The sequence below is a fragment of the Cynoglossus semilaevis genome, chromosome 15 (genome assembly GCF_000523025.1).
Source record: "Cynoglossus semilaevis isolate Cse_v1.0 chromosome 15, Cse_v1.0, whole genome shotgun sequence".
NCBI classification, from domain to species: domain Eukaryota; kingdom Metazoa; phylum Chordata; class Actinopteri; order Pleuronectiformes; family Cynoglossidae; genus Cynoglossus; species Cynoglossus semilaevis.
The window spans coordinates 15,635,009-15,644,866 of record NC_024321.1 but is presented as its reverse complement, the minus strand read 5'-3'; the positions used below and the strand labels follow the sequence as shown (position 1 = coordinate 15,644,866).

The 9,858-nt window shown below is 38.3% G+C and overlaps 2 protein-coding genes across 2 annotated transcripts; both read right to left on the bottom strand.

The window, feature by feature from the left end:
- Positions 1–6: 6 nt before the first annotated feature.
- On the bottom strand, positions 7–1,117 carry LOC103391223 (T-cell immunoglobulin and mucin domain-containing protein 4-like). The gene is made up of 4 exons (XM_008327399.3): positions 957–1,117; positions 538–876; positions 285–413; positions 7–199 (listed from the first exon to the last, which is right to left on the bottom strand). Exons 1-4 carry the CDS (start codon positions 1,015–1,017, stop codon positions 24–26), a joined length of 705 nt encoding a protein of 234 aa, XP_008325621.1. The 5' UTR covers positions 1,018–1,117; the 3' UTR covers positions 7–23.
- Positions 1,118–2,234: 1,117 nt separating this feature from the next.
- Positions 2,235–5,393, bottom strand: LOC107989595 (T-cell immunoglobulin and mucin domain-containing protein 4-like). The gene is made up of 6 exons (XM_017039261.2): positions 5,154–5,393; positions 4,646–4,987; positions 4,510–4,578; positions 4,333–4,409; positions 3,846–3,939; positions 2,235–3,085 (listed from the first exon to the last, which is right to left on the bottom strand). The coding sequence occupies exons 1-6, from the start codon at positions 5,194–5,196 to the stop codon at positions 2,988–2,990; spliced, it is 723 nt and encodes a 240-aa protein (XP_016894750.1). The 5' UTR covers positions 5,197–5,393; the 3' UTR covers positions 2,235–2,987.
- Positions 5,394–9,858: the final 4,465 nt, after the last annotated feature.

The window sequence follows — 9,858 nt, the reverse complement described above, 5'->3', positions numbered from 1 at the left end:
AATAACCAAACTATAAAAACTAACTAAGTACCTGCTTCTTTGGTTGTGATCGTCAGGACATTGCTGCTGTTGCTCTGGCCGATGATGTTGTGGGCAAACATACGGAGGTTGTAGGTCTTGGCCGGACGCAAACCCATCAACATAACTTGAGTCAAGGCAGGATTGTGGAGTTCAGTTACTACTGCAGTATTCCAAAATGCTGAGCGGCAGTGATGAAAGCGTACAGTTAGAGGCCAAACGACATGCTACGGTAATGTGATGGTGAGTCTTATTTCTCAGCGAACCTTGATTGTTTTTCAGTTGCACCATGTAGGATGTGATAGGTCTGCCACCGTTGAACACTGGACTCCATTGAACCGTCACCGTTCTCTCCTTCACTTCCTTGACTTCCACTTTCAGGGGACTAGGTGGCACTGAAGGGAAGCAAAAGTATCAAGTGCTAAAGAGAGCATAAACTTCATATTGCAATAACAAGCATATAGAGTACTTAAGTAGTAGCAACAACACCAGTAACATTTTTCTCTGTGGCTATCTCACCTGCCACTACAGTCAGTTTCTGCTCGTGCTTGTGATCATTGAACCATCCTGGAATTTCCACCCGACACCCATAAATCCCAGAGTCGCTCTCCTCCACCTGCCTGATGGTCAGGGACACATCTCCCTCAACAATATCACCCATGAGCAGGTAGCGCTCTGACTGCCGGCTGACCACTGATATCCCGTCTGACCTGATCACCTCATTGGCACAGCCCCTTGAAGGAATGGCCCCTCGGCCCCAACAACCATACAGCCGTCCGTACTTCTGAGCATCGTAGTTGCACCTCAGAGTAACATCTGTTCCAACTGCGGCGATGATGTTCCCTGAGGACACATGGTCTGCAGATGCAGAACGTTTGTACAATAATTACAACAGTCATGTTCAGGTGACAAAAAAAATTACATTGTACCATCTTTACCTTGGAGGAGAAACAGGAGACTGCCGCACAAAGGAAGAAACCTCGCCCCCCAAGGAGTCATTTTACAAAGCTGTATCGATGAGAGTTCCCCTGTGGAGTGACACTAGACCAGACCGCAGTGGTGGCAGCTTTAAAATGTTTCCAAATCACATGATGTTTGGCCTTGATATGCTCACACAAACAACTTCTGCTTGCAGGAGAAGAATGTCGTAACGTGCTGTTTCCTTTTCTGTGGTTTTAGTTCCTTAACATGAGAGCACCTTTATTTTTATTTTGATGATTAGACAGAAACGGAATCAAGGTCAACGACTGGTCTTCACTCCTGCCTGCTGTTCAGAGCCATGAAGTATTCAACCAATGACTCAGGGTCCAGAACAGTTTGTCAGTCCATCACAGCGCCACCTATAGACACAAAATGTTAGACTTAGTCATATTATTGTCCTATTATTCCTAATCCTGTATATTTCAGAATGTTAGTGTGAATGGTTGTTTATCTGTGACGGTATGGCAAACTATTCAGTGGTAGTTAATTAATTCATGTTTACAGGAACATCAATTGCATGAGCAGCACCACCTGCAGGAAAGGTGAGAGAGTTTCATGCGGTGTACTTCTACTTCTCTTCCATCTTATTTTCATTTTGAGTAGGAGATCTAAGTCTGTCTTCACGATGAGGAGTGTAGCACGGGGTGATTTTAGAGCTGTGGTCCACACCTTCGTAGTGAACTGGTGAAAGTTTACTGGAGGGACATGTTTACTTTGAGAAAGTGCTGAGCTGAGCCTGCTGAATGTTCAGTAGGACAGCACAAGACTTCCTCTTTGACTACGTACGGATGCACTGTGGCATTAAAGACAACAGAAGTAAAGAAGAAGAAAAAAGAACACTTTCAACGTCTAATCTTAACACCAAACCTAAAACCTCTAATCTCAAATACGCTCTTTGTTTTTAATACCGTATTTTCCAGTCACACCAAACTATAAGCCACACTAGCCAAATTTAGTGTGGCTGCTCTGAGTGTGAAACTGGAACTAATATTGACTTTTGACGAACAGTCGGAACTTTTACTGTTTTTTTTTTTGGCAATTACTTAAATGAGTAATTTGGATTCAGATAAGTTATTTGTTTAAAAAAAACCTCACACCCAACACAGCAGCAAATCCTGCTTTTAGACTGTAGGAGTATTGTCAGAAGATTAAATAAAAACAGGAAGTGGAAGAGAAACATAAAGAGCAAAATTCATTAAAAAATATGTGAGAAATAAAAGACAGAAATGAAAATGACATTTTGAGATAATTCTCATGGAATTTTGATTTTTATTTATTTTTTAAGTTCATTCTTAGCATGACCTTAACCAGAAATTTAGGTAATGATGGTAATTTGTTGTACAGGTACTGGTTAGAACAATAACATTATGTGTTAGAATATTCAGTGTGTCTGACTTTGTTTTTATGTCTTGAAGTATTAGGATTACATTTAACCAAAACAAATGTCAAGAATGTTAAGGAAAAATATCACTTCTGACTCATTAGGAAGATGGTGGACGGTAGTCGCCCTCAGCTCATTTGAGTTGAACAAACCTGACTTTTTTAAAAGATTTTTTTAAATTAATTAATTAATTAATTTTGTATATTTACAGTTTTTTTCCCGAGTGAAAAAAAACAACAAAAAAATTTTTTTTAAAAACCAAATAAATTGTGAAAGATACAAGATTTGAATTGATTCAGTGACGCATTCATACTAACCCAATGAATGGAGATCTTCATCAATAATTGCGCTCCTCTATCTATTAATTCACATTAGAAAATATTACATTTTTAATATTGACCTAACAAATATCATATTTTATATTTTCCCTGTGTGTATGAGACCAGAAGGTGGCAATGTTTCTTCAAGTTTTAACCAGCGGCGAAGTCCATCACGCACAAGTGCGGGCTCACAGTGAGCTGAATTAATACTCGAGTATAATATAATACACGCGCGCGCCCATACACATACACACACAAAACTGTAAAGTCCTTTGCGGATGTAACAGTCACCATCGCTGTGATGCTGCTGGGATACTTTCATAAATGTTCTCGGCAGCTGAAGTGTTGACAGGCTGGAGTCTGACACCAGGCTGAAACCTCCGCTCTGGTGAGGAGAAATGCAAACAGTGGTGAAGCAGGAGTGACTGGACTCTCGGCGACTCTATCAGCATTTACATATGAATCCCTGTTATTGACACACGACTCCCTGTCGAATACAATTCCCACAGTATCCGTGGAAGGAGTTCGGATCTGAGTTTAGTTTTGTTCTAAACCCAGAAAGTGATCATTTTGTTATAAATGACTCAACAAGACTCGTTTTTTGTTTGTACTTTACTGTATATATGTATATATTTATATGCATATATACATATATGTTTATATGTCTTTATATTGTATTTGTATATATAAATGTATCGGTATACACGTGTATATATTTATATGTATGTATATTTATATGCATATATGTTTATATGTCTTTTTATACATATTTATATAGATAAAATACTTATGTATGTGTATATTCATATATACATATAAACATATATATTTATTTATACATATATATGTATAAATATACTGTATACAGCTGCAAATTATTTATACTGGTTTTGTTCTTTATGTATCTCAGAGGAAATTATTAATTTTAAAGGGAAAATACTGCCAATTTTTTGAAGCCCTTCATTTCCTCATCTTTGTAAAGACTCGATCACCGCCTCCTCTAACATCTAAGAAAATAATCGTTTACACGGACCCAAAATAGGGAAATGAGTCACGTCAGCACGAGAACAGATCAATAAAATACAATCCACAGCTTTAAAAATTCAATTAATTCCAATGTCAAATGACTCACTCTTAATACTTACGGGAAATAAAAACAAGGATTATGATGATGGTGGAGAAGAAAATAGCACCCATCCTGACAACGTTCCCCACATCCAGGAAGGCGTTGAATTTGTTCTGCAAACAAAATGAACCATATTTCAACAAAATGTTATAAAAACATTATCCGCGGTGAGTCACCACATGCTGTTTACTGTATATGTTGTACTTTAAATGAAAACTCGTCAAGGCTCTGTGGCAGTAAAGCTACTGTAGGTCAGAGCATTAGATACCATTAAAGAAATACCAAAAAAGTCAGAGAAACTGGTTAACCAAGTAGTAGCAAAATAAAGAATAGAAATAGAAAATATTACTTATTATTTCTTGAATTCAAGTTGCAAATGTTTCAAAACTCTAATAAACTTTTTTTTTCCATCTTCCACTTTAGCCTGTGATTTTACAATTTCAGATTATGTTTAGGTTTTCAATAAATATTTGCTGGTGTATAAATAAATAATAATATTACATTACCTGTGTCACCACAAATTCAACTGCGCTCAGTGTTCTTTGATCAGCACCTGTGGACGTCAGTGCTGAGGTCGACTTTTCTGGAAAGACTTTAAACTTTAGTTACCATGGGATTAAAAGAAAGTTTATGTAACAAGCTTTTTTAAAAAAAAAAAAAAAAAAAACTTCATTAATTTACACCTAGGTGGCGCTGATAATCCCCAGCTGTGACAGATATCCACTTCTGTGTAGTAATTTCCTCCACAGGAGCTGAAAAATGACAACACAATCAAACCTGGACCTAAACTTGTAAAATGATGACGATGGTGAGACTCACCTTGCTTCAGGACTAGACGTATGTTGACTTTGATATCGTTGAACCAGCCGGGGATCTGGATCCTGCAGCCGTACACTCCTTCATCACTCCACTGAGCATCAACGATAGTCAGTGAAACGTCTCCATCTGTCGGGCTGCCCAGCACCTGGTACCTGGACGGGTCTTCGTTCAGGACAGACTGGTCCTCGGAGGACAAGAACGTGTCTGAACATTTGAACCGGGGCACTTTTCCTCGTCCCCAGCAGAAATCCAGCACGCCATGAGAGTCCACGTCATACACACAGGGTAAGGTGACGTTATGTCCAGTGAGGCCGCCGACCTCCGTCAAGATTTCTGAGGCCACTGCGGAGGACAGAGAGGAATTGAAATTTGCAGAGAAATTCAGGCTGCATTTATAACGCTGTGATGTAATGCCAACAACAGCAACCTCACACAGATCCTCTCAGAAAACCTACACTACAGATGACAGAATTTTTTTTTTTTTTAAAAACACCAAATATCGACGTACCGCCAGTCAGAACGGAGACGAGAACAAAGTAAAGATTGCGCATCCTGTGTGGAGGCTGTTGCACAACAGGTTTCTGAAGTGATAAGAACAAAGATCGCTCTTCCTACTCGCTCTTTTTCCTCTGAGATTTGGACTTCACCGTCATAACAAATGAGGAAGGAAAGAATTACGAAATAATCTCAATTTGTTCCAATACAGCAGTTTACTGGAAAATGATTCCACTTATTATGTTCTGAAAAATACATTTGAGTCGATTTAAAGACAAAAAAAAACAGCAGAAAGAAGAAATACAGTCCAACAAACTGGTGGAATAAATTAGCAAAAATGTTCCCAGTGCTTTTGCATAGAACGCCTAATGGCAAACAGTAAAAGAATGAAAACTTTTAGAAAACTCAAAGTGAAAATAATTAGTACTTTAAAGTTAATAACATCTAGATAAAAAGGGGAAAGACTACAGCCTGATGAACACCTCCCTCCACAGTCAAATCCCGGGGGGGGGGGGGGGGGGAGGTGTTGTTGTTGTTAATAATCTTGTGAAAGAGGAAAAAAAATTAAAAAAAACCTCAGTAAGTCAGTAGCAGAACTGGACCTTGTTTTTTGTTTTGTCTCCTGTGACACGATGACGCAAACCATATTTTATAATGACAGAGGAACCGTCTCCGGAGAATCAAAGTGAATGTAGCAGACGAGGTCGCGTAAACTGAAGAACATGGTTCGACCCAGATGAAGTGAAGAGAATCACAAAGGAAGAATAGGTTGGGATTCCTCCGGTGCTCTCCTGAAACTCTCTGAATACTAATTCAGATGTCTGCAAATGGAGATTTTACCGAACTTGGCACTTGGTCCTTATGTTGGACTCTGGCCATCCGTTGACTGCTGCCTTCAACTGTTAATTAGCAAAGGTTCAACACAAGAAGGAGAAGAAAGAGAAGAAGAAGAATCTGGAAAAAAAATCTGGAAAAACCAAAGCTTAATATTATAAACACTTGAGAAATTAAATTTGAATCTCCTAATCTTAAGCCTTCCTAGTTTCTTATTAAGGTTACATTTTTTTTCACAGGCCAACACATGCTATGACATAGTGCATAAACCGATAATACTACAAAATCAGCCAACTCTAGTACACATGATGATTGATATGATCTCATTGGCCAAATATAATTACACTGTGGACCAGATCTGGACCCCGGGCCTGAGTTTGACACAAGCGATCCAGTGGAAACAAAACACTTTTCCACACACCAAGTTACACTATAAAGGAAGGTGATAAAGGTGATAAGTCAATGTAGGAACTGTGCGGTTTTTTTTGTTTGTTTTTTTTCACCACAGCTTGAAGACCAGCCGACAGGAACCTGATTTGTGGTGTGAAAAAGGTTTAGCAGCTGTGGTTAAAAGGAAGTGTGGTACATAACTGAATAATAAAAGTCTTTTATATCATTGTCCAACATGAAAGAAAAATAAAAATCAATATTGTCTCACTTTCGACTCTTTGAACTGCTCACAGACAGAGGAGGTCAAAGACCTGTTTTCCGCAGCGTTGATCAAAGATCCATTTTATCTCAGTAATCTCTGTCAAAACGAAGCAGAGGAAGAAGTGGAGGATGTTGTAATTGGGCTGTCATGTCTTGTTCTCTGATGAGCGGAGAAGATTAATTTTTTTAGACTCCAACCTGATGTCGCCTGATGCTTTTTATGTTAAATTTATTACACTCACTAAGTGCACCACATTTAGCTCTTTCGCTTTTTTTTTTTTTTTTTTTACCTTAGGTTGAGCCCTAAATACGTGTGTGGGTGTCATGTGACCAAACATAACCTGGCTTTTCAAGTTTTAACCTTACTTTTAACCTGTTACATCCTTGTTGTTTTCCTTTTACTGCCATGTTTAAGGTCGACTGCATCCATTTGTCCTCATTTTCTGGGAGAGACCAATGCCACAAAGTTCCATTAGGTCAAAGACAGTGATCTCCAGAAAGAGGAGCCGACCCACTTAAGGCAGCGGTTGGCAGGATGACTCTTTTCTCTCACAGTTTATTAGAGTACTGACTGACACTTGTTTTGGTACAGGGTAAGGTAGCATCAAGGTAAAGCCACCCCACATATATACAGCTATATATATATATAGCTGGATGACCTTGCCATATGAGGCATATATATATAAACAAATATATGTACATATATATAAATATATACAAACATATATACATATATACACACAAATATATGTACATACATATATAACTATATACATACGTATATATATACACACACAAATAAATGTACATACATATATAAATATATACATACATATATACATATATATTTTTATCACTATTGTTGTTACTGTAACTGTAAGCCTGTGTTGTTTACAATGTTAGGTTGAAACACTAACATAATACCACAGGAGTCAGACACAGGTCTAGAAAAAGAAAGCAGCTAAAATTGATGGTCTTTTATTTTGTCAGACAAACAAACAAAGATAGATAAGACAGATAAAATGCCTGGATGTGCGCATTATTAAAATACCTCACTCCTATTTGTACCATCCACATCTACGAATTTGTACAATTTGTTACAGATTATTAGCCTACATCCTTTCTGCTTTCATGTTTTCATGAGTCTAGACAGGCTAATTTGTCTGACCTTGGCTCTGTGATGCCGTGTACCGAGCATCATCCCAGGTTCTTTAATTTCTTTGTTCTAAATTGCTCCAGCTAACAACTGTCATTTTCTGACTCTGGGGCGAAACAGTGGAGAACAAACTATAGTAGTTCACATCAGGGAGTGCAGTTATCTTGTTTATATATATGTATTTACACTTTTTTTAAATTAATCTTGCAATGCATTTGCAAACAAAACAAGACAAGAAGAAAAATCAAATCAAACTTTTTGTTTTTTCTCACTGGACTGGTTGACCTTAAACAAGAGCTCATCATAGCAGTGTGTGTTCCATTTCTGCTCGGGTTCATATTGGAGACATGCCATTGTCAATCAATGTAAAGATAAAAAGTTTCTAAAGGGCATTAAAAGCAGAAAACAGTCTGGTCTAAGGCCAAAAGTGCCTGCAACGAGAATTCATTGGCAGGGCGACATTTGCTGATGTCTGATAAAAACTGAAGCAAACAAAAAAGGAGAAGTGAGACCTCTGAGGTCAGTCTGTATCCTTTTTTAGACGTTACAAGGAAGCTCCATAGTTGGCTCCTGACAAGCTTTATTTCTTAATCCCTGACCTGGAGTTTCTATTGATCAAAAAGAAAAGTAAAGGATGATGGATTTTTACTCTAACGTTTTTCCTCGCTCTTCAGTGCCATGTTGTGAACAGCTCCACAGGAAGTCATTGTTAACCTGGGCCACCACTGCTACGAAATGTAGAACTGTATGGAAACCGAGGTTGTTTTGGTTCCGGTTTTGTGCTTAGTCCCTCAGTAATGCCGCTCTCTCAGTGGCTGGGTTAGGTAATCTACCTATAAAATCAACTTTAATCCTTGTTTATTTCAGGTCCTCCTGTGTGATCTATCACCAGTTGGTGAACGACAGAAAATATCGATTAGCAATATTGCTGAATCAACAACATCCTTGTTTACCTAAGGAGCAAACACGCTGAGCTGTCACAGGACCGATGTGTCCAACAAATGTCCTCCGCTCACTACAGTGAATGTGATTGCTCGTTAAGGACAACTTGCTGGAGAAAATATGCAACAGCAGCGATTCTGATGATGCTCATGTCAATCGACTGCCACTAAAGTTCAATAAAGACATATTTGCTCCGTACATCAAGGTGACATTGAGTGTGAAAGTGAATTCATGTGGTCCCCTTCACGTGTCTACAGCAGCTGCACCCATTCCATTCCATTAGTCACTCTTGTAAGTAACCAATGGACATTCACCATATATTTGACCTCGGTAAAATATTATGTATTATTGAGTAAATATTATGACTTCAAACAATGGGCAGTTGACCTGAAAAGTCCATATGAAGTGTTACAAAAGTCACGCTCCAGAGTAAAAACTATTCATTCATTATTTATTTTTATTTAACAGTCGATGCCCCATTGATGACCGTGAGGTCAAACTGTTGGACAAATATTTAGGTTTCTTTACGACTGTTGCTGACATGTGGTGACAGTGAACACTAGATAAAGTAAAACAACTCAAACTACTGCACTAGTGTAAATATTGCTGCTTTAACCTTTGCCATTATCCCACTGAATTGAACTGAAACACGTTTTAACCAGAATGTACATCTGGGATATTGTAAGGCTGTGTTTTTGAAGGCTTATGTTTCAGGTTTGTTGCCTAAACAGACGAACAGCCTATAAGTCTGGAGAGAGCTGTTTGTTTATGTTTTCCAATGAAGCACTAACTGTATGATTTTTTTTTTATACCCTCTGCTTGTCTTGCACTTGCAGTCTCTGCGTTTAGCCGTTAGCACAAGCTGTGTGTTTTTTTCAGTCTGTCTCTGATGACATCACAGCCAAAATGACACCATTTCAGAAAAAAATATATGGTTGACCACCAATCTGACCATTCACAGCCAGCACTCCTTGACTTTGATGCTAGGTTTGTCATGTTGCAAGCACAGTTTTGAACCAGCAATCAGAGATAGCACACTTCGCACAAGTGCATATCAATCTTATGTTTCAGCATTCATACAGCTTTTATGTTTTCAAATTCACTCTGTCAGACAAAATCTTAAAAAGGAGTGATA

Bases quoted from the DNA above. Each gene is read 5' to 3' on its own strand.
- LOC103391223 (XM_008327399.3), bottom strand. From the start codon at position 1,017: ATGACTCCTTGGGGGGCGAGGTTTCTTCCTTTGTGCGGCAGTCTCCTG. The intron at 877-956 runs GTAAAGATGGTA...CTGCATCTGCAG, and splicing joins TCTCCTGTTTCTCCTCCAAG to ACCATGTGTCCTCAGGGAAC. The intron at 414-537 runs GTGAGATAGCCA...GCTTCCCTTCAG, and splicing joins GAAACTGACTGTAGTGGCAG to TGCCACCTAGTCCCCTGAAA.
- LOC107989595 (XM_017039261.2), bottom strand. From the start codon at position 5,196: ATGCGCAATCTTTACTTTGTTCTCGTCTCCGTTCTGACTGGCG. The intron at 4,410-4,509 runs GTGTAAATTAAT...AAGTCTTTCCAG, and splicing joins GGATTATCAGCGCCACCTAG to AAAAGTCGACCTCAGCACTG. The intron at 3,086-3,845 runs GTAAGTATTAAG...TCTCCTCACCAG, and splicing joins AATCCTTGTTTTTATTTCCC to AGCGGAGGTTTCAGCCTGGT.